Here is a 24,228-nt window from a genome sequence, read left to right as displayed (position 1 = left end):
TATTTTTTAACTTTTTTTTTTATCTTTAGAGGGGAAGGGAAGGAGAGAGGGAGAGAAACATCAATGTATGGTTGCCTTTTTTGCGTCCCCTGCTGGGAACTGGCCTGCAGGGAACTGGTCTGCAACCCAGGCATGTGTCCTGACTGGGAATCGAACCACAATTGTCTGGTTCGCAGGCCTGTGCTCAATCCACTGAGCTACACCAGCCAGGGCCATTTTTTAAACTATTTTATTGATTATGCCATTACATTTGTTCTATTTCCACTCCTCCATTCCTCTCCACCCTGCACACCCCTCCCCCACCATTCTCCCCCCTTTAGTTCATGAACACATGTTTCAAGTTCTTTAGATACTATATTTCCCCTACTATTCTTACCCTCCTCCCTATCTATTTTCTATCTACCGTCTATGCTACTTATTTTCTATATCTTCTCCCCCCTTCTCCTTCTCCCACTCCGCTGTTGCTAACCCTCCATGTGATCTTCATTTCTATGGTTCACTCCTGATCTACCTGTCCTCTTAGTTTGCTTTTGTTTTAGGTGTGGCTGTTTTTTTTTTTTTAAATTTTATTTAGTTATTTTTCAAGTACAGTTTTTTGTCTATTTTTCCCATCCCAGCCTCCCTAGCCCCTTGCTCCCCACCTCCCTCCCATTTCCACCCCCCTTAGTTCTCGTCCCTATGTCCTTCCTAAATGTTCCTCCAAATCCCTCCCCCTTTTTCCCCTTAACTTCCCTTCCTTCTCTAGGTGTGGTTGTTAATAACTGTGAGTTTGCTGTCCTTTCACTGTTCATCTTTTTTATCTTCTTTTTCTTAGGTAAGTCCCTTTAACATTTCATATAATAAGGGCTTGGTGATGATGAACTCCTTGCATTTGATCTTATCTGAGAAGCACTTTATCTGTTCTTCTATTCCAAATAAAAACTTTGCTAGATAGAGCAATCTTGGATGTAGGTCTTTGGTTTCATAACTTGGAATACTTCTTTCCAGCCCCTTCTTGCCTGTGAGGTCTCTTTTGAGAAATCAGCTGACAGTCTGATGGGCACTCCTTTGTAGGTGACTGTCTCCTTATCTCTTGCTGCTTCTAGAATTCTCTCTTTCATTTTAATCTTGGCTAATGTAATGATGATGTGCCTTGGTGTGTTCCTTCTTGGGTTCAACTTCTTTGGGACTCTCTGAGCTTCCTGGATTTCCTGGAAGTCTATTTCCTTTGCCAGATTGGGGAAATTCTCCTTTATCATTGGTTCAAATAAGTGTTCCACTCATGGGTGTTCCTCTTCCCCTTCTGGTACCCCTGTAATTCAGATGTTGGAACATTTAAAGATGTCCTGGAGGTTCCTAAGCCTCTCCTCATTTTTTTTGAATTGTTGTTTCTTCATACTTTTCTGTTTGGTCATTTTTTTCCTCTTTCTGGTCCACTCCTTTGATTTGAGTCCCAGTTTCCTTTTCATTACTATTGGTTTCCTGTGCATTTCCATTCATTTCAATTAGTTTAGCTTTCATATATTCCTCTAATTTTTTACTATAATCAACCAGTTCTGTGAGCATCCTGATCACCAGTGTTTTGAACTGTGCATCTGAAAGTTTGGCTATTTCTTCATCGCTTAGATTTATCGGCTCTGGGGCTCTGAGGTGTTCTTGAGCCATGTTTTGATCTGTTCTTGCCTATTACGTGTCCGAGGAGAGGCGCCTTGATGTTTACTGGGGCAGGGCCACCCAGGTCTCAGGTTTGTGATGCTGTACGTGGGGGCTGGGTCAGAGAGGCAGCAATGGCGGTCCTCTCCGCTGGCCCCCGCCTGCTTATCTGAGCGCCTATGTGCGAGTCTGCTGCCTTGCGCCAGTCGCTGGAGCCTACAAGATCTGTCTCAACACTCGCCTCTTCACTGGTTTATCTGTGTGCAAATGTGTGACCAACTGCAGACAGCCAGCAGCGCCTCTTTCCTGGGTTCCGCCCGTAGCTAGCCCACACCTGGGACCCACGCCCCTGGCTGCCTGTGCACCGCCCGGATCTTTTTTGCCTGACTGGTTCCGCTGCTGGTTTCGCACCTCCCACCGGTTTAGCTGACTGGTCTGTTGTTTCCGGACTCCGTATTTGATTTTCTGTGTGGTTTGGTTGTATTTATTGTTAAAACTTTATTGTTTCTAGATTTGGTTGTGCGAGGACGAAAAGTGTTCCCACCTCTGCCTCCATCTTGGCAGAAGTCCTCAAATAACTGAAATTTTAAGTAACAATGACATGTAAGTTGAAGGATGCACAGACCTAAATATGTGATACTTTAGACTTGGTTGTAAAGAGGCAATTAGCTCTGTGAAGTATCTGGGAAGAATACATTTTACATAGAAGGAGCTGAAAGAATGAAGGGCTTCAAGCAGGAATGAATATTCTTGATGTGTTTAAGTAGAAGAAAGGCCAGTGTGACTGTAGCTAGCTGACACATGTAGTAGAAGAGATTGGATAATACAGAGTTAAGATAAAAAGTGTGGATTTTATTCTCTCTTTTTATGATCAGGCCTCAGAGAATTTTAAGCAGAAGAGTGATATGCCTGAGTAAAATTGTAAAGTGCTACTCTTACTGCAGAGTGCTACTATGGAGAATAGTATAAGTGTTTGTATAGGGGGTGGGGATAGGATTGTGTTGCCAAGAGTGAGAGTACAGAGACTGGCTATAAAGCTGTTGTATTTTATCTTGAACTAAAACAGTGATAATAGGGAAAATATGACTTTCCATAAGGAGAAGTTTTCTGGTTTAGGTAACTAGGGTATTTATGGTACTATCTAATTGAGATGAGAAAAGCAAGAGGGGTGCAGGATCTGGAGGGGGAGAAATAAATGTTTGGTCTTGGGAAAATACTAAATTTCAGATTCCTGTCAGATAACAAAAAGAAGTTATCAAGAAAGAAGTTGAATATAGGAGGTCTGTCTGGAAAACATCCAGCCATAACATAATGAGAATGGTTTGCATAGCATCGATTTAATCTGGCAGCCAAGGAGAATGGACTGGAATTCACATGTGTGAACAATGATGATTTCACTGTACTAGTCAGTGGAGGTGGTAGACTCCATTAAGTGAGCATGTGTACTGTGGGGCTTTCACATTCTAAATGACTGAGCAAGTAGAGCAATGAATCTGCATCAAATTTTGCATTAAGCTTGAACACTCCCCTGTAGCAACTATTCAGATGATTCAGAAGGCCACTATGGGCAACTGGTAATGGGCAGCTTCTTCAAGTCAACATACCTACTTATGCATCATATCTCATGCAGAGTTTTTTGGTGAAACATCAAATCACCCAGGTGACTCTGCCCCACCCCCTACATCCTAGATTTGGCACCCTCTGACTTCTGGCTTTCCCCCATATTAAAATCACTTTTGAAAGGGAAGAGATTTCATACTGTCAATGAGATTGAGGAAAATATGACAGGGAAACTGATGGTGATTGGGAGAACTGTGTGAGGTCCCAAGGTGTCTACTTTGAAGGAGACTGAGGTGTCATTGTCCTATGTACAATGTTTCTTGTATCTTGTATTTTCTTTAATGAAAGTCTCTATTTTTTATATTACGTGGCTGGATACCTTCTGTACAGACCTTGTATGAGTCTAGACTTGAAGGATAAGAAGGGCTGGAAAATATCAATGTGTGAGTCATCTTGTATAGACAGTACGTAAAACCTTGGGACTGGATATGATCGCCTAGTAAATAAATGCAAATAAACAAGGGATGAGGTCTGAGAACTGATCCCTGTGGCTTTCAAATATTGAGCAATCTGGAAGAGGAAGATAATCCAACAATGGAGATCGAGGTAAGAGGAATTCTAGAAATCTACAGTGTCCCAGAAGCTAAGAGGGGCAAGTATCTAAGGAGGGGGACTAGTTCAATTTACATCTAATGATTCTGAGTAGTCATTTAATAAGATAAGGCCAGAGAAGTGATCGTGGGATTTGACAACATGGAAGCCATTATTAACTTTGATGAGAGCAGCCTTGGTGGAGTGATGAGGAAGAAAGCCTGATTGGATTGGGTTGAGAGGAGCATTGGAAGTGTGAAAGAAAATGTAACATCCTATAAATGTGGAAGGGTTTTGAAAACACTAAAAATATTTTTCAGGTACAAGTGTCATTGTTATTATTTAACCAGAGATCTTAAGGAAGTTTAAAACATTAAATAAAGAGAGCTGTGCCTATAGAGGCACTGCAGAACACAGGAGCTGTTTCCTCAGGCAAAAGTGTTGACAGGAAAAACCCACAATTAAGACCTCAAGATAACTCCATGAAAACAAGTATGATAAGAATGCCAGGGCTATCTAAAAAACATTGCCCAAGTTCTTCAAGCCAACACTGTGCCACACTCTGACCGGAGCCCATCCAGGGCTGGCAGGCAGGAAATGCTCCAGAATGAGAATTGAAAAAAATCTTATTCATAATGTTTATTGAATATTTCATTAACTTATTTTATGAAGCTTGATAGCCACTCTCTATGGGCAGGGCACACTGGTGGCAAGACTGGGAAATCAGTGTGATCTGTCTTCCTTGCCACAAGATTCCCTCTTCTTCACCACCAAGGTCACTCCTCTCCCTATAGACACCCTCTGCCCTTCTCTTCACCCTGAATTCTACCAGTAGACAACTGTATGTTTTGTCTGTGCATAACCTGGCAGATGAGTTTAAGAAATTGTGCTTTGGGACATTAAAATTGAGAACAGGCTGACAGTAATCAGAAGGGAGAGGGAAGGGGACAATAGGGGAAAGGGTGAAGGGTTCACAGAAACAATTATAAAGGACATATGGACAATAACAAAGGGGGTGGAAATGGGGGAGGGAGATGGAGAGGAATGTGGTGGTGGGGAGGGTGGGGGAGGGAAGCAGAAAACTGTACTTGAACAACAATAAAGAGTAAAAAAATAAAATTAAAAAAAGAAATTGTGCTCTGGAGAGTTAGAATCTCTGTGACTATAGTCAACAAGATGCATTTATTTTTTCCAGGGCTGTTAAGAAAAAGGTATCTTCCTGCTTTTCTGCCTTTACTTGTGCAGTATTTCCTGAATACTCTTTATTCTTGTCTCCATCAACCCATATCCTTCATGATTAGAATCATCCTCTTTGTCTTCTGTGTTCCCCTTACTCTTTTCGTCTCTGTAATAGTGCTAACAATACTGCCTTGTGTTTCAATTATTTCTATAGGACTGACTTTCTTATTATGCTCTCACTTTTGAAGATATAGGCTTTATATTGTACAGTTCTGTATCTCTCATATGGTTCTTTTTCCATAGTGCTTAATTAATGAATATCGGTGGGATGGAAATTTCAATGGGAGGAGATTTGTTGAGCTGGGTGAAAAAGGTGAAGGGATTAAGCAAAAAAAAAAACCCCACAAAAACTCAACCCTCATAGACACTGATGACAGTAGGGTAATTCCCATAGGAAAAGTTGGGAGGAGGGAGGTAGAAGACGGTAGGGGGGATAAATGGTGATGAAAGGAGACTTGGCTTGGGGTGGTGAACAGAAAAAACAATATACAGGTGATGTATTCTAGAACTGTACACCTGAAACTCATATAATTACTTTTTAGAGAGAGGGAAAGGGAGGGGGAAAGACAGAGAGAGAAACGTTGATGTGAGAGAGAAATATCGATTATGCTGCATGTGCCCTGACCAGGAATCGAACCTGTGACATTTCAGTCTGCAGGATGACACCCAGCCAGGCCTGGAACTCATTAACCAACATCAACCCAATAAATTCAATAAAAAGAAAACTTTTTGCATGTTGAAAGTGAGTCTAATTGATATACAAGTAAGACCTTACTTCCAAAACTAACATTTATTTCTAAACAATTAGTGAAATCTAGAATCTACCAGCCATAAGTACATATGAGAACTAACTGCCAGTATCTGTGTGGAGAATCTAATCAAGGTTAAGTAAAGTCACAGGATGAATTTGAGATGTACAGCTAATAGATTCAAACTGCTCTCACATGGTGATCTGTTGCTTTTATTTTCCCATTTGTACTTTAACATTTAAGCCACTAGATGGTCCATACAATCTATTGTTCACACTAATGCACAATCAAGCTTCCCTTCCCCTAATAGCAACTGATTTTTTTAAAGGAAGAAAATTGATTTTAATGGTTCAATGTTAATGTGAGTTGATTTTATTGATTTTGTGCTTGCAGTTGTCAGTTACAAAAACAGGTGTAATACTTTTGTGTTATCTCTGACTTGAATACTCAAGTGTGACTATACAAAAGTTGATGTCAGCAAGACTCTTCCTCTCTGAGGATGCTGTGAGTAGTACTGTAATGATTACTATTTTTAGCACTTGTGTTGCCTCTTCATCACAAGCATTTTATCTCAAAAATCTAATTTAGAAATTATATATTTGCGATATAAACTCAGGTATACTTTGCATTGCATTACTTCCATGGAATTTAAAAAATGTGTGTAAGTGTGAATTTCATTTGGGAATTATTTCTTACACACCATTCTTGTCCTTCCTTCTTTCTTTCTCTTTCTTTTCCTATTTCTTCTTATTCTCTTTCTCCTTGTCCTCCCATATAGCATATTCAGTTGCCAGGTAGAGTAATGAATAGGAGTTCTTTTTTTCATAGATTAAAAATGTGATCTGTAAAGATGCTTTCTTTTTTTTCAATCCAGTAATATGGCCTAATGTGTATCAGGCATCGATTAGGACAAGTGGGGAGTCTTCTACCTAGGCTATATACAAGCATTTCAAGTCAGGGCTTTAGGAGGCATATTCTATCAGAAAATTTAATTTTTGTCCTCAGTTGAATCAGGGCACTTGAGTGCTAGTCTCAACTCTGCATGAGCTACCTGTGTATTATTGAGCCACTTTGACTCTGTATTTAAATTCTTCATGTTTAAGATGGAGAGCTTCCTCCTTTCCTAGCTCTGTAACAAAGTGGAAGGGGGATATTGTGTTTTAGTATCTAAATCATTTGGGAAACTTGGATATCCACATGGACAATGTGAATTCATCAAAATTTGGGAGCCAGTAAAATGTGGGGTGGGATCACACAAGAAACCTGATGCTAAATAGCTAGATTGCAAAGTGGATGTTTGAAGCCAGTCTCACCATTGTGAATTTGTCAGAATGTTTTTTTAATCTCCTCAAAAGAGGGGTTATCCAAAGATTTTCCCAAAGCCTTGCTGGGAGCAAATAGGCTTGGGGTTGGAGGAGATAGGTCATTGTGACAACAACCCCCAGAGCAATATGTGAAGGCTTTGCTGACCTACAATAGGATATCATGGTATGACACTGAGATGGCTGCTTTTGAACTTTTGGGTTTTCTTCTTGGGGAGCAATTTCCACAAATACCTCCAAAATGAATGCTCTGGTGGCTTTTGGTGAAGCATTGCTGTTTGAAGTATTTACTAAATTCTTATTATGGCTAGTAGTTAGTTGCTTCAAGCTTTCTATATCTCTTGTAGCTAATTTCATTATTTAGGGTTTTTTTAAATAATGCATTTCATCTAAATTTTGAAACTAGTTGTCATAGTTATGCAAACATTAATTTCTGACATCACAGTCATTGTTCCTTTCTTATTCCTAAATTTGTGTATTTGTTATCATTCCAAACCTTTGAAGGCTGATTTCTATTGTCTACCACAACTGATTCCTTCTTTCTGGTTTCTACTTGTCTGCCGTTATATATGGCAGACAAAGTTTCACTGTTTTTTGTTTATTTTGTTTTGGTTTTTACATTTCGTTGAGGCAAAAACAGCTCTGGCTACATTTTTACTATATGATAAGCCCTCTACCAAGAACCATGGGTAGATGCAGCAGGAGGGATAAACTTGGCATTTACATTCAGGAAGCCTGTGCTCTAATGGGAAGGACTAGGTGAGTACTCAGAAAAATATGGGCAAGTCTTAAAACAAAGTGCTAAATTCTAGAAACTACAAGTGGAGGGCCACCCAAGGGTAAGGTTTACCACAGTCATGATCAAAACTAAAGGCAGCCAGTTAGGATCAGGGTCAACCTTTTTAGGGTCAAGGAGGTGGCAGGGAGTAAACAATTCAGAGATACACAATGCATTAAAGTTAGAAGCTCCAGATTTTACTGAGACAAGGTCCAATATGTCAGTAGGAATCTGCAGCAGGGTTCAAAGTCATGTAGCTTCTGTCATTGGATCTGCTTCCAGGACAGTATGCAGGATACTTATTGAATTAACAATGCCAGTAAGTGACCGGTTCACTTAGATGCACTACTAAGTAAATCCACAGCACCTGCATATCCTGGCATCTTAGCAATCATTGAAGTCCTCTGTTTCAATGTGTCTCACTCCATCAGATTGTGAGGTTCTGTGAAGTCATGACCTGAGTCTGATTGTCTCCCCAATGTCTGAAATATACATAAGTGCTTTGTATTATTGGGTGGCCAAAAGCACAGACTTTGGAGTTTAATAGATCACATTTGCTATGCTTCATCACTTGCCACCTGAATAATTTACTTATTGTCTCTGGGCCCTAGTTTTCTCATCTGTAAAATAGTGAAAATAATAATACTAATTTCTAGGGTTTATTGTAAGAGTAAAATGAGATGATAGATTTGGAAGTATTTAGCAGAGTGCCTGTCACAGAATAAACATTCAGTTAATGGTAGCTCTGATTGACATTACATGATCATGGGATGAGTGAATGAGTTAGGGACAAGTGGGCTGAAGAAGGATGTTGGCTTATTTGATGAGCTCCAAACCCAGGGATGGGAAGTTTAATAGGAATGACCCTGGCAGTTCCTCAAGTCTCCTTCCCTTGTCTTGGCATCTCTTGGATGATTGGAGGCTGAGAAAATGAGAGTAATCATTAGTCCTCTCTTGCGTTGTGTAAGGCTTGCAATCATATTGGCTAGGGGAACAGGAATTGAATAGACCCAGGTTGGGTGATAATATTATTAATATAAACATTTTCCAAATATTACATATTTCTCTGTGCACCCAGGAAAGTGTTGATAGTTTGTGAGCACTGTGCCTCTGGAAATTCATTGCTGATTCGAAGCTTGATTGGGTAGCTTAGAACAATTAGAAGCTTTTAACACTTTCAAGCTAAGTTTTGGATAACAGTATTTTTTGACTCCATGATTTCTCCTGGGTTTTCCTTAGTGTGCTGAATTAATTATCAGGTGTAATTAGGAAAGCTGAGAATTGGGGTGATTGCAAAATAAAGCATACTTTCACAGGGATCCTTGTTTCTTTGTGTAGAAAATGGGTGTAAGACCATCTCTCTATTGTGTACAAGCAACAATGCATAGGGCACTAGAGGGTGGGAAGAATTCTGAGACTATGACTTTACTGGCAGACTCTCAAGTCTGTGGGGATCCATTGCTCTTTATTAGGTTTTAAGTAGTAGTCAGGACAGTTTTCCCCTACTTGTTCTTTGGGGAGGAATAGTATTCTGGGCCTTGACCAGATTCTGGTTCCATTTTTAGCAGAAGTTCAATTTGGGGGGAGCGTCCAAAGCAGTTAAGAATCAGTGTCCTTCTTGCCCTGGTTAGTGTGGCTCAGTGGATTCAATTCCAGCATGCAAACCAAAAAATCACCAGTTTGATTCCAAGTCAGAGCACATGCCTAGGTTACAGGCCAAGTCCCCATTGTGTGTGCGGGGGGGGGGGGCACATGAGAGGCAACCACACACTGATGTTTCTCTACCTTTCTTTCTCCCTCCCTTCCCCCTCTCTAAAAATAAATAAATAAATAAATAGAATTGTTATCCTTCTTTTAAAGCTAATGAAGATGAAGAGAGAAATTTATACTTCTTGGTCAGTTACAGAGTCTATCCACAACATGCTGCAAAAGATCTTTCTCATCTGCCATAGCCTAGACTCCTGGCCCCATAGTTGGGATGGGAGTACTCTGTCTCTGAGGCTCTAAGGAAAGGGAACATTTGTAAAGCCATCTGGTTGTTCACTTTTATTCAGAGGGGGGCATTTCATTTGGACATATTTCAAAGTTACTCTTGATACAAGACTACAACACATGAAACACAGAAAGACAATGGCATTCAGTTATCTTTACCCACAGCAGCTGTGGTACAGACTATGAGCCTAGTATTTTCGGAGATCCCTGAGGTCTAGCTATAATGGCTCAGATGTGATTTCCACCCCCCTCTGCCAACAAGGTATTGAGTTCCTTGTCACAAAATCATTAGATACCAGTTCAATGATTCTACTTTCTCCACAGGTAACTTGTCTCCATGATTTCTTTGGTGATGATGATGTATTTATTGCCTGCGGTCCTGAAAAATTTCGTTATGCTCAGGATGACTTTTCTCTGGATGAAAATGGTAAGCACAGCCACTAGATTTTACTGCTCCATTGTTCTCCTTCCTTGCATCCCTTAGGATATTCATGGTTTCATATGGCCTGGAGCACATCCATTCATGGTCACTCAAGGGCAAATATTGTTAGTCTTTCTCTCATATATTTGAATACCTGAGTCATTAATTGAAAGGTTGATTGGATGTTCCAGATGACCACCCTTCAAACTCAATAATTTCACTCTCAATCCCAACAGTGGCCATATTTCTTAAACCACATATTGTGTCACATGGGCTCATGGGTACAATCAGACCACAGGAAGGAACATTTGAAATCAACTTGGATAGTTTATGTATGCATTTTTTCCAGTCAATACCCTCTAGCTATTTGGCCTGTGTTGATGATTCTATTTAAAAGATTTCCCCAGAGTTTTCATCCTATAAAATATTTCTCCTTTTACCACCTTCTGGTTTGCTGCCCTATACTTCTTGCTTTTTGACTAAAGAGTCCAGAGGATTGTTAATCTCAGGAAGGAGGTGAAACATCTGCTCATCGCCCTTTGCTGAGTCCAAGAACCAGATGTAAATTAATGATCAATTAGGTCACACAAAATAAGGTTTAGGATATGATTATGCTGGAAAGACACATTCAAAATATATTTCCCATTTATGAGGAATAAAGTGTTAGAGAGACAAACTGAGTTGTACTAATACAGACTCTACAAACAACTGAAATGACAAGTACCCTGAGAGAGGTGACATTTCTTCTGTGCTTCCTCTAGAAGAGACAAATAACCATAAAATAGCTAAACAAATTCCAGGCTGTGTCCAACTTTCTATACCTTCTGTATCTGTAGCTCTGGACAGTGATAACTAAAGTTCATCAGTTGAAACAAGAAGTAAAATAAACAAAAATGAGCTTTCTGCTCAACTCAGTTTCCTTAAAATCTCAGATTACCAGAAAAGATCTCCTAATCTTTCTGGGTAAATGATATTTTAATACATCTTTAAATAAAAGGTCACAATGAAGTATCAAAAATAAATGAACCCCTACCAAGCTGTTTGGTTCTACTATGAGCAGCACAAAGTTGGAAAAACTATAAAATAGAGTGGAAAGAGCACTAGACTTGAACTCAGGAGACTTGACTGCTAGTCCTTCTTCTTTCTCTTCCTCTTCCTCTTCCTCTCCCTCTCCTCCTCCTCCTCCATCTCCTTCTTCTTATTATTATTCTTATTATTTTATTCTTATTCTTATTCTTATTCTTATTCTTATTCTTATTCTTATTCTTATTCTTATTCTTATTCTTATTCTTATTCTTACTCTTATTCTCATTCTTATTCTTCTTTTTGGCTTTGTGTCCCTAAGCCAGAGGCTTGAGCTCTTTGTATTCTTATCAGCACAGTGAGTATGATACTTCTAATACATTAGCACAACCAGTGCCCCAAATAGCCATAGTAGGGGTGCTGAGTGACCTGAATGAAAAGGTGCTCAGCTCCAAACGTGTCAGACTGGGGTTGGGGCAAGTAGCAAGAACATTTGGCAGACTCCCTTACACACTCATGAGTTTTCTATAAGTTACAAGTGGTTGAGTCACTGCTTGCATTTATTCATTAAATCGGCATAGGGGATTATGAAAACATGTGCATTTAAACTAAAAATAACTCTATAAATGCGAGATAGTAGTGATGGTAGTTGTGCTTATTTATAAAATAACATAACATCCCAAATATGCCTAGTACGATACACAACATGTAATAAACAATAAATGGTATCTCCCTTCCACTCCTTTAAAATACTAGTGAATCAGAAGATTGTGGTTCGATTCCCTGTCAGGGCACATGGCTGGGTTGCAGGCCAGTTCCCAGCAGGGACCAGTTCCCAGCAGGGGATGCACCAAAAGCAAACATACATTGATATTTCTCTCCTTCCCTTCCCTTCTAAAGATAAAAAACTTAATAAAATAAAATACTAGTGAATATTTCATCTGTGTGGCTGCTACCTCTAAGCTATCAATCTTTTCCCCAAAGATATTAATTACTCATGTCAACAGGTGCTATTCTGAGACATGACTGGTCTTTCCAGTAATGATCGAGTTGACTAATTACCTATCCAACTTGCTTTTCAACTTCTTCCCTTGTTTTCATAATCCATGGGTGTAAGCACCTGGTTAAGCCAAGTGACTTTTGAAAGTTTCTCCCATGCCTCTCTCCCCAGAGCCACCATTCTTGCAAAAAAAAATGAGGACCACCTTGTGTTCCTGAGCCTGTAGGTGCTTTGACCTGTGGTGGTTATTCCAACTTCCACAGATTGGTCATATGCTCAGTCTCAGTTTTCCCCTGTCTCTCTAAGTTGTCTTGTCTTTTTGCACCAGAATGCCGAGTCATGAAAGGAAACCCTCCAGCCACAGCAGGCCCCAAGGCATCTCCAACACCTCAGAAGAGTTTAGCCAAGAGCCCTGGCCCCATGCGCCGGAGCAAGTCTCCAGCTGACTCAGGTAACGACCAAGATGGTGAGTGTTCTCCTAACTGTGTATGATAATTTCATTCACAGAAGACAGTACCTTCTGCATGCAGAGGATGAGTCCCTCATGAACACCATTGTATCTCCATGATATCAATTCTATGAATTCAGACACCAAATAGTCAAACTTGTTTGGAGTCATGGAGACATACCTGCAATCCTGATTCTACCCAAGTGGATACAAAACAGAAATCTGGCCTATTTGACATCATCCAGCAAAAGTATAGTAATTAAATAATCGTCAAAGATAAATTTGAAATAAAAATCAGAAACAAAAACAAGAAGTTAAAAAATGCCACCGGTGTCAACATAGCTGATGCACTTGAGCTTCAAATTTGACTTTGAACTTTATAACATTTTTAAAAAAGAAGCAAGATAAATTGCATCATTATCACAGCTAGAACAGGCTAAGTTCTGAAAGAAAACAAAAAGATTTGTCATATAGGATTGTATCTGGTGGACAGAAAGTGATCTGAAAAATGTGGTCTATGAATTACTGCCAATCCGTGAACAATTTTTCACTGTGATGAGATTAGGAGCTTGTGCCAAATGTAAATCATGCCACTGAGCAAACTATTTACTTTAGCTGACTCTTTTTTCATAACATGATTTTACTGATGTAGGCAGAAGTATGTTTGTTTATGTTCTGGTATAAAGTTTTTTACCCACACTTTGAGTAACAGTGATCTAAAAGGCAAAAGACCAATCTCAAAGTTTGGAAACTTAGTAGACTCATGCACAGACAATTTGGATTGTTTATGGTAAGAAAATTATATGGTCCAGAAGAACTTACACAATTATCCTCCCAGGTTTCAGTGTTCACCATGAGAATTCTAGCTTGAGAGTCTTTGGGCAGAGAGCACAAGCACCCTCTCTCTCTTTCAATTTGAGGCAACTTGAGCCACACCTATTGGCTTTGAAATGCCCACAAATAGAAAAACATCTTGTCATGCTGGCCTCACAATGCCAGCAGCATTCATGTCACCAGCCACCTCTTTATTCTCAGGCAGAAGGAACTAAACTGTGAAGAGGCAGTTCAGTAATTTCATACTTTCATGTGTTTGAACACACTGTTTCCCTGCACCCAGAATGCTATCCCTCTAATCATGCACTCTTTTTTGCTTGAAAACTCCCATTCATCTTTAAATACCTCAAAAAGATAGTTGTTATATTCTCTGCAATATCACAAGATGCATAAAGTAAGTATTTATCTGTCTACCTCCCCAACTAAATATTGGGCTTCTCAAGAGCTAGGGGTCAAGTTCCTTTTCGTATTTGGGTACTAGTACATTCTCAAGTAATGCTTATAAATAAACAGATACATAAAAGCACCTGTTCATCAAGCATGGTGCTAGAGATCCAATAAGCATTTAGGTCACATTTGCTGAAGGAATAAAAATGCATGTGTTTGGTGATATTTTGGTTAAGTGTACAGAATAGCACATGAATCTATCTAAACAAATTTACATTGCTCAAAGTACAAAGACCTAGATTAAAACACTTGAATTGCAATGAATTTGTACAGATTATAACTGGGTCTTGCAAAAAATTATTTTAAACACTTGGTCAAGATCATAATGTCTGGCAATAATCACTTAGATAATATGTTTTTTCAGAAATATCACTGGCTATTTCTGGGATTTCTAACCCATAATACTTATCTCTTGCTATGAAACAAATAGTCCCAAGTCTGAGTGAGTTGAGCAATATACATTTATTACCTCACAGTTTTTGTGTGTCAGGAATTATTTTGTGGTTTTGCTGGGTGGTCCTGTCTGGTCCAGGATATCCCTTATAGTTGCCGTCAAGGTGTTGGTAGGGGATTGTAATCATCTGAAGGCTCAAGTGGGACTGTAAGATCAACTTCCAAGAAGGCTATTGCAGAATCTTCATCTAGACTGAGTGATTCAAAACAGTGAGCAAGGAAGAGGTAGTGCCTTTTATAATCTAGTCTTCAAAGCCACATACTGTCCCTTCTGTTGTAAGATATTCATTAGAAGCAGTAGCTAGGTCTAGACTACATTCAAGGAAAAGGGAATTATGTTCCACCTATTGCAGGGAGGAGTATCAAAGAACTTATGGACCTATTTTTAAACTACCACATAACCCATGAGTTAGAAATGCTGAGGAAGAAGCAGCATGAAGTAAATGGATTCTCTTTGCAGACTGTATCCAACTGGGTTACCAGCACACATGAACAGAACCACCTGTAATTAATAATTTTTACATGTCAAATCATTGATTTTCAACATACTACCTACAGAATTTCTCTTCTACAAAATATGCATGTCACCGCTTCTAAGATATTAGGGATAGAGCAGGAATGCATAAGGACTCAGTGAATATTTGTCAAACTAAAAGGAGTTATACTAGATCTCAACCGAAGCTTAAGTAGGCAAGATATTTTCTTGCTCCTTCAAGAACTTCCTTGATAAAGGGAAGGAATGAGGATATAGTCACACATACAAAATAAAAAGAGTAGCAAATTTAAAGAGGGGAAAAGGGGACTTTACTTGGCAGATTTTAGAATTACAAGCAACCTCTATTCCATCCCTACTAACATAAAATCTAGAAAATTCCATACTGTTTTCCACAGTGGTTGTACCAGTCTGAAATCCCACCAACAATGGATTAGGGTCCCCTCTTCTCCACAACCTCTCCAACACTTGTTTGTTGCTTTGTTTATGATGGCCATTCTCACGGGTATAAAGTGGTATCTCATTGTGGTTTTAATTTGCATCTCTCTGATAGCTAGTGATATTGAGCATCTTTTCATGTGTCCCTGGATCTTCTGTATGTCCTCCTTGGAGAAATGTCTGTTCAAGCCCTTTGCCCACTTTTTAATTGGGTTGCTTGTCTTCTTAGTGTAGAGTCGTCTAAGTTCTTTGTATATTTTGTAGATTAAACCTTTGTCTGAGGTATCATTGGCAAATATGTTTTCCCATACAGTTGGATCTCTTTTTATTTTAATACTGTTTTCCTTAGCCATGCAAAAGCTTTTAATTTTGATGAAATCCCATTTGTTTATTCTTTCTTTTATGTCCTTTGCTCTGGAGGACATATCAGTAAAAAAGTTGCTGCCTGAAATATCTGAGATTTTCTTGCCAATGTTCTCCTCTAGGACTTTAATGGTGTCACGGCTTATGTTTAAGTCTTTTATCCACCTTGAATTTATTTTGGTGTATGGTGTAAGTTGGTGCTCAAGTTTCAGTTTTTTGCACATAGTTGTCCAGTTCTCCCAACATCATTTGTTGAAGAGGCTATTATTAGTACATTTTACGTTGCTGCCCCTTTTGTCAATTGGAAAACAGTATGGAATTTTCTAAAAAAACTAAAAATGGACCTGCCTTTTGATCCAGCAATTCTACTGCTGGGATTATATCCTAAGAACCCTAAAACACCAATTCAAAAGAACCTATGCACCACAATGTTCATAGCAGCACAATTTACAATAGCCAAGAGCTGGAAGCAACCTAGGTGCCCATCAGTAAATGAATGGATCAAAAATTATGGTACATATACACAATGAAATTCTATGCAGCAGAAAGAAGGAAGGAGCTCCTACCCTTTGCAACAGCTTGGATGGAACTGGAAAGCATTATGCTGAGTGAAATAAGCCAGGTGTTGAAAGACAAATACCATATGATCTCACCTTTAACAGGAAGCTAAACAATGAAACAAACAAGCAAGCAAAATAAAAACAAAGATGCTGAAATAAAGAACAGGAGGACAGCGACCAGAGGGGAGAGGGGAGGGAATTTCAGGGGAAAAAGGGGAAGTATTTACAGGGACTAGTATAAAGGACACATGGACAACAACTAAGGGGGGTGGAAATGGGAGGGAGGTGGGGAGTGCTGGGGGGTGGGCTGGGATGGGAGTAAAAAGCAATAAACTATACTTGAACAATAACTAAATAAATTAAAAAAGAAGTACAAAATATCTAAACTGGTGTTCTCAGCAGCAAAAATTAAATTTTCATATCATATAGTTCATGAACATAAGTAAAACAACTCCAGTCTAGTCAGTTTCCTTGCCAGAACATTTGGGCTCATCTCAAATGATAGTCTAGAGCCTCCACACGATTTCAGCCTAAAGAGTAAAAGGATCCATGACATAACTTTGCCCATTCCATAGTAGTTCTTTTAGAGCCAAGTTCAGAGAATTTATTCAGTGAACATTCCATGGGGAAAAGTAATCTCAGGAAAAACAGTATTTTAGATAAGGATGCTATTTGACATACTCATTTCCCCCCTTGCCACCCCTACCTCTCTCAGGATCATTCTAAGCTGAGATGGGGAGAGGGATAGGAAATAGAAGAGGAGAGAGAGACATCTCTTTAGGAAGGTCCAGCTAATTCCCAGCTTTGTGAAGAGGGACATTTTAACCTTCTTTAAGACTGGGTTTCTATTTTGGAACACAAAGAATATTCATGTCTATAAAAATCATTCTCCATTGTTATCAATTATTTTCAATTTATAGAGTTGTACCACAGCTTCCACAAAATCAGAATCAGAGAATCTGAAGGATGAGCTATAGGCAGCACATACTTTTGCATTAGCATAATTTCCTCTTATAGACATTAAGAAGAAAGAATTATTTCATAAAGTATTGAGATATTTCTGAGTTGTGAGTAAGGGACATATGCAGATTAATATACATTTAACCAAAAAACATTGACATTAGATGGGGAGGAAGTGATTTGTTCTCTTCCAGGATGTGGTAGTGCCACCCTGTTACCATCCTGTGTTAGTCTGTCTTGGATCTGGGACTTTGGGATGAATTCATATTCCTTCATTCAACTTGAATAACTAAAGGTTGTGGAAGATAAGTTACCTCCAGGGAATTTCAGCTACCTTCATTTGAAGGCAAAGGAAAGCCAAAAAGGTTCCTCTTTAACAGGGAGTCAAACCAAATGAAACATTGGATCAGTTAGGGTTCCGTTAAAGGAACGTTTTGATGTTCTAATTCAGTAGAAAATATATAGTTTTGGTTCTGGTTTGAACAAGTTTGATTGATTTTCAAATATATATATTTGGTTTGATCCATGGTCCAGTTAATATCTGGGTTCAGTTTGACTTGAGATTTAGTAAATTGATGCTATTTGGTCTGCAATTTGCATCATAATTTGAATCCTTATTCCTTAGTCCTTAAGTTGTCTTTTTCCTGTTCTGCCTATGAATAAAGCAAAATCCTTCCCCTTTATTCCCTTTTATTTAAATCTCTACTTCTGCCAATACTGAGTTTTCCCCAAGTAAAATGTCTGTTTTTAAGTCCTAAACTGGTGTTTAGTAAGAGTTTACTATTATATTGCTATAAGGAGTTCATTCTCCCTGGGCAGAGATGATGGACTCTTAGACTCCAAGTCTTGTTAGCCATGTCTGTATTTAAAGTGAGCCAAGGGACTGTGGTAAGCAGAGAAAATCTGAGCCCAGGAGGCTTTCTTCTATGGGATGTTTAAAAAAAAACTTGCACAATGTCAGGCACATTTTGACTAACCCAGGACTTGCCATTTTGATGAGGAAAGGTGATCCTGCCTTCAGGACTAAAGGAAGACATTTTTAGTGTGTCTATTTTCATTTCTGCCATTAATGTGTTAATTTTTCCCTTTATGCAACTAGACCCAATCAAATTGAATTAAAAGAACAATGTAGCTTTTCATGGAAGGAACCTTTTCTTCCCCTTCCTTCCTTCCTTCCTTCCTTCCTTCCTTCCTTCCTTCCTTCCTTCCTTCCTTCCTTCCTTTCTTCCTTCCTTCCTTCCCTCCCTCCTTTCTTCCTTCCAAGGAGTCTCCAAGGAAGCTAATTACTTACCTTGGTAAGGTGAGAGAATTGGAATGGGATAGTCAGTTTGCTATTCTTTAACAGTAAGTCATTTTTGTAGCAACATAATGGTCTCGACCCTCCTTTCCCCAACCAACAGGCACTTACTCCTGTAAGTCAAAATTTGACTTGTAAAAAAGTCAAATTTTTCCAATTCCCAAACTCTCAAGAAAGAATTATTTCTCTGCTAAAATATATAGCCTTTGAAAGAGGATATTAAGGGACACAAACAGCACAGATGAAGTGGGGGAGGTTGGAAGAGTTCCATGGGAGAATTGCGTTTGGGAGTCTTTCTCCTCTGCACTGAACAGACTGCTTTCCACCAGTTCTGTTCAATAAAAACATAATATGAGCCACAAATGCAAGCCTTGTAGGTAATTTTCCATTTTATATTAGCCACTGTAAAAAAGGTCAAGGAAGAAACAGGGGAAATTAGTTTTGGTAATATATTTTAATTTACTCAATATGTACAAAATGATATAAATTTCAACATCTAAACAATGGAAGAAATGGATAAAATATTTTATATTCTTTGATATTTGGTTGTATTTAGCACTCATAGCACATCTCAATTCTAACTACCCACACTTCAAATGTTCAACAGCCACATGTGACTAGTGGCTACTATATTAGACAACACAATGCCTTTGCCATCTAAGAGAGGTCCAAAATAAGAATCTCTTTTTTTAAAGACTCTATTCATTTACTTTAGAGAGGGGAAGGGAGGGAGAGAGAGAGTTATAGAAACATCAATGTGTGGTTGCTTCTCCCACACCACCTACTGGGGGCATGGCCCACAACCCAGGCATGTGCCCTAGACTGGGAATCAAACTGGTGACCTTTTGATTTGCAGTCTGGCACTCAGTCCACTGAGCCACACCAGCTAAGGACAAAACAATGATCTCTTACATGAATTGAGCACTCTGCACTTTGCAAAATATTTCCAAATCTGTCACCTCATTTGTCATTCATAGTAGCACATGAATTAGGTTGGAAGAGAGTATTTGTGCATTTCTTTAGATTGTGAAACTAAAATATAAAGAGATTTAGTATCCGTGGTCTTCCCAAAATCAAACTACTATTTAGTACCCGAAAGCTGGGATTCCAGCTCTCCTGACTTCCTGGAAAGCAGTCTTGCAGTTTACCTGAGGCAGGGATTGGAAGTTCCAGAGTGGTGAAGAAGGTCTCTGTAGGCTGTTTCTTGCTTCTCTGCTTTCTTACACCTTCCCCCACCTCCAGGCAAAGGATGTGGGAAGATAGAAAGATGGGATGGTATATGTGTCATTCTTTTTGTGATGCACAGAACACAGCCATGGGTAATTAGGCATAACCTTCATTTACAGCACCCAGTTATAGATTCATCAGCTCCCTTATTATCACCCCAAGAGAAGTAATGCCTTTGGCAAAGCTATGTGAAGAGAGCAACTTCCCATCCCTCTACCCCATTTTGATTCTTTTTAAAATCACAGCTTATGTGTAGCTTAAATGGAAGAACTGCCTTATATCTAAGGCAACTTCCTTATTGTCATTGGAGAGCTGCTAACTAAATGGTTTGATGAAACAGTATAGTGGGGGCTACAGGACATGGGATATAATGTTTTTGTTGTTGTAGCAACCGGCCACATCTTGGGATTTCTGTTTAGATACAATTGAATCTTCAAAGTTTTGGTGGTATACCAAGTAAGGCTACGTGCTGCAAAAAAAGAAATGATAAGAAAAATTTACCGTCACTAAGAAGCTTATAATTTATCTGGGGAACCAGTATACATATAAATTTAACAAAAATTATCTACAAATACCTATATCATTCTTATTATATGCCAAACAACTCTTCTAATCACTTTACTTGTATTAACCAATTTAACATTTAAGCAACCTTATGAGATAGGTACTATTATTCTCATTTTGGAGATTAAAAAAACCTAGGGATTACAAAAGTTAAGTGACCTTCCCAATGTCACACAGCTGGTAAGCGGTAACACTGGGATTCAGACCCAGGAAATCTGGCTCCACAGTCCACAATTTAGCTATTGCACTGTGGTGCTAAATATGAGTTCATGGCAATGGTTTGCTTAAATGCCAAGTAACTGTGATTGAACAATAAAAAATATTTTAAAAATTAAATCAACAAATTGGTGGATAAGTGGGGGGTTGTAATAGTGTCAATAATAAAAACTTTTCAAAATAAACTCAATAAATTTAAAAATATAAGAAAAAAGTTAAAAATAAATGCCAAGTAAATAAGAAATACAGGAACTATTAGAGTTCATGGGAAAGAGAGCTCATTAGAGGCTCCAGTGCTAAAGGGAGGATTCCTAGAAGAACTGGGACTTAAATGAAAGTTGTATTTTTATTTAATATTTCTTCACATACAGTTGACATACAATATTATATTTCAGAAGTACAACACTGTGACAAGACACTTACATAACCTATGAAGTGATCCACCTGACAAAGTGAATACTCAACTGACACCATATATATTTATTAAAATATTATTGATTATATTCCCTATGCTGTGCTTAACATTCTCATGACTATTTCATAGCTACCAATTTGTATTTCTTAAACCTTTTCCCTTTTTACCAATCCCCCCAACTTCTTCCCATCTGGCAACCATCAAAATGTTCTCTTTTTCTATGAGTTTGTTTTTGGTTTTTTATTCATTTTTTTAAGACTCCACATGTAAGTGAAATCATACAGCGTTTCCTTTATCTCACTTATTTCACTTGACACAATATTCTCTTTGTTCATACATATTGAGGATGGCAAAATTTCATTCTTTATTATGGCTAAGTCATATTCCACTTATACATGCACCATTTCTTCTTTATCCATTCACATATTGATGGATACTTAGGTTGCTTACATATCTTGGCTATTGTAAATAATGCTGCAATGAACTTATGGTTGTATATCTTATTCAAATTAGCATTTATAGTTTCTTTGGATAAATGCCCAGAAGTAGAATTGCTGGGCCCATCTTCATCTCTTGTTATGGCCTTTGTTTTAAAGTCTATTTTGTCTGGTATAAGTACTGTTACCCCAGGGTTTTTATTCATTCCTGTTTTGTGAAAAAATCTTTTCCCCATGCCTTTACTCTAGTCTCTGTGTGTCTTTTCATCTGAAGTTAGTTTCTTGTAGACAGTGTGTATAAGGCTCACATTTTCTTATCCATTTAGCCACCTTATATTTCTATCAGAACACTTAACCCATTTACATTTAAAGTAGCTATTAATAGATATGTAGTTGTTGCCATTTTATTATTCATATTTTGATTTTTTGCTCTTCTTAAAGAAGTTTCTTTAACGTCCCTTTTAATATTGGTTTGGTGATGATAAACTGCTTGAACTTTTTCTTGTGTGAGAAACTCTTTATCTATCATTCAAGTCTAAGTGATAGGTTTGCTGGGTAGAATAATCTTGGTTTTAGGTCCTTGGTTTTAAATATTTCTTGCCAATCCATTCTAGCCTGCAAAGTTTCTTTTGAGGAATCAGCTGGCAGCCTTATGGGAAATGAACTCCCTTGTAGTTCACTAACTGCTTTTCTCTTAATGCTCTTACAATTGTCTCTTGGCCTTAAGCCTTTGACATTTTAATTATGATGTGTCTTCCTGTGGGCCTCTTTGGGTTTATCTTCTTTTGGACTCTCTGTGGTTCCTAGACTTGTATATCTATATCCTTCACCATGTTAAGAAAGTTTCCATCATTATTTTTTCAATTAGGTTTTCAATTATTTGTTCTCTCTCTTTTTCTTCTGATACCTACCCCTATCACGTGAATGTTGGTGTGCTTGATGTTGTCCCAGGGACTCCTTAAACTATTTTCATTTTGGGGGGCTTCTTTTTCTTCTTTTTGCTGTTCCAATTGGGTGTTTTCTATAACCTTATTTTCCAAATTGCTGATTTGATCCTCTGCTTCATTTAACCTACTGTTGATTCCCTCTAATTTATTCTTCCTTTTAGCTAGTGTAGTCTTCATTTCTGACTGGTTCCTTTTTATGTTTTCTCGCTCCATTTTTACATTTTTTGAATAGTCTTCTTTTAATGGATGTATCCCATTATATTAACCATTTTGTTATCCTTGGGAATTTAATTTTCTATTTTTATTTATGATACAGCACTACATTGACATTCTTAATAACTAAACACTTGCTAAATATTTCAACATACCCTTCATGTTTTAGGATAAATAATAGAAATAGAACTGTTAGATGATACTGTATACATATATTTGAAGATTTGGTAATAGTGTCTAGTTGTCCTTCAGAAATTGCGTAAAAATGTTTAAACCAATCTTCCTTCCTATCTTCCTCCCTCCCCCCTCTATCTCTCCCTTTCCCTCCTTTTCTTCTTTCTTTCTAAAGCTTTGTTAATGCATCACTGATATCATTTTTACATTTCATATCTGTTTGTTAAAGGTCACTGAGATCACTGAGTTCCCTTATATCCAGTCTTTTGAACCCTTCATCTGGTAAATTGTTCATATCTCTTTTATTTGGTTTTTTTTTTATTTTTGTTTTGTACTTTTCTGGGGACATGTTTCTTTGTCTACTCATTTTGGATACCTCCCTATATTTGTTTCTATGTATTAGGCAGAGCTGCTATGTCTCCTGGTCTTGATAGAATGGTCTTATGTAGTAGGTGTCCTGTGGGACCAACTGGTACAGTCTCATTGGTCACCTAAGCTGGATGCTTTAGGTGTGCCTTTTGTGTGGGTTGTGTGTGTCCTCTTGTTATAGTTGAGGCTTGATTGCTGTTGTCACATCAATGGGAAGGAATGACCCTCAGGAGGATTGGATATAAGAAGTGGCCATGACTACAATGAGGAACTTATGTGCAGGGGCTTACTCTATGGAGCAGGATTCACTTTAGCAGGGCTCTGGTGTCTGACCAGTCTTCCCTTTGACTATGTCATTGGTGAAGTTGTTAGAGTAATGCTCTGGTGTTGTCTGAAGCTAGGCACTGGGTACATCATTTCTGGGGCCTCTTAGGAGATGCAAGCCAAAGTCAGCCACTGCCTATGCCCTGACTGGTGCCCCCTTGTATGAGCTGCAAATTGATCTGCAGATGATGGCCACTTGTGCTGGGTTTGGAGGTATGTGGGAGAACTAACCTGCAAACTGAGGCCAGCTGCCTTTAGTGCCAGGCTACAGGCTGCTTATTAGAGGTATGGGACATGCTGAGACCACGTGCTGATTGCTTGGGATTTGTGAACCTTTGAGAGATTTTAGGAAAATGAGCTAAATAGCATGAGCTAAGATAGGCTGTTTGTATGAAAAAAAAAACACTGGAAGAAGTTTGGGTGTGTCTGAAAATTGGGTGGGGTGAAGTCTCAGGGAATTATCAGGGTAGGGTGAACAATTAGTCCTGTTGGTGGGGACTCAGATATTGGGTCTGCTTGTGCTTTCAGGGGGTCAGGGGCTCAGCAAAGGAATAATGGCCTCTGCTAGTACTTACGTGTGGGAGAAAGCTGCCCTCAAGTCCTTGCTTGAAACCGAACAATTTTGTTTCTTCCCATACATCCCTGGTACATTTCTAACTGCAGCCCCAGCACTGGAGCTCAGAACCAAGTAGATCTGTGACATTTAAGAGGATCACCTGGGACTCCAGAAGCCCTCCATCTT

At 38.7% G+C, this 24,228-nt stretch overlaps 1 protein-coding gene across 1 annotated transcript in view; it reads left to right on the top strand.

The window, feature by feature from the left end:
* Positions 1–24,228, top strand: part of DCX (doublecortin) — a 202,850-nt gene that overhangs the window by 157,227 nt on the left and 21,395 nt on the right. The window contains exons 3-4 of the mRNA XM_053657478.1: positions 10,188–10,290; positions 12,636–12,773. Coding sequence (XP_053513453.1) covers positions 10,188–10,290; positions 12,636–12,773 — 241 coding nt within the window. The remainder of the gene's footprint in view (positions 1–10,187; positions 10,291–12,635; positions 12,774–24,228) is intronic.

Source organism: Artibeus jamaicensis, unplaced genomic scaffold, assembly GCF_021234435.1.
Source record: "Artibeus jamaicensis isolate MK-2021 breed Jamaican fruit bat unplaced genomic scaffold, CSHL_Jam_final scaffold_461, whole genome shotgun sequence".
Taxonomy (NCBI): domain Eukaryota; kingdom Metazoa; phylum Chordata; class Mammalia; order Chiroptera; family Phyllostomidae; genus Artibeus; species Artibeus jamaicensis.
This window is presented reverse-complemented; position numbering and strand designations above follow the sequence as displayed.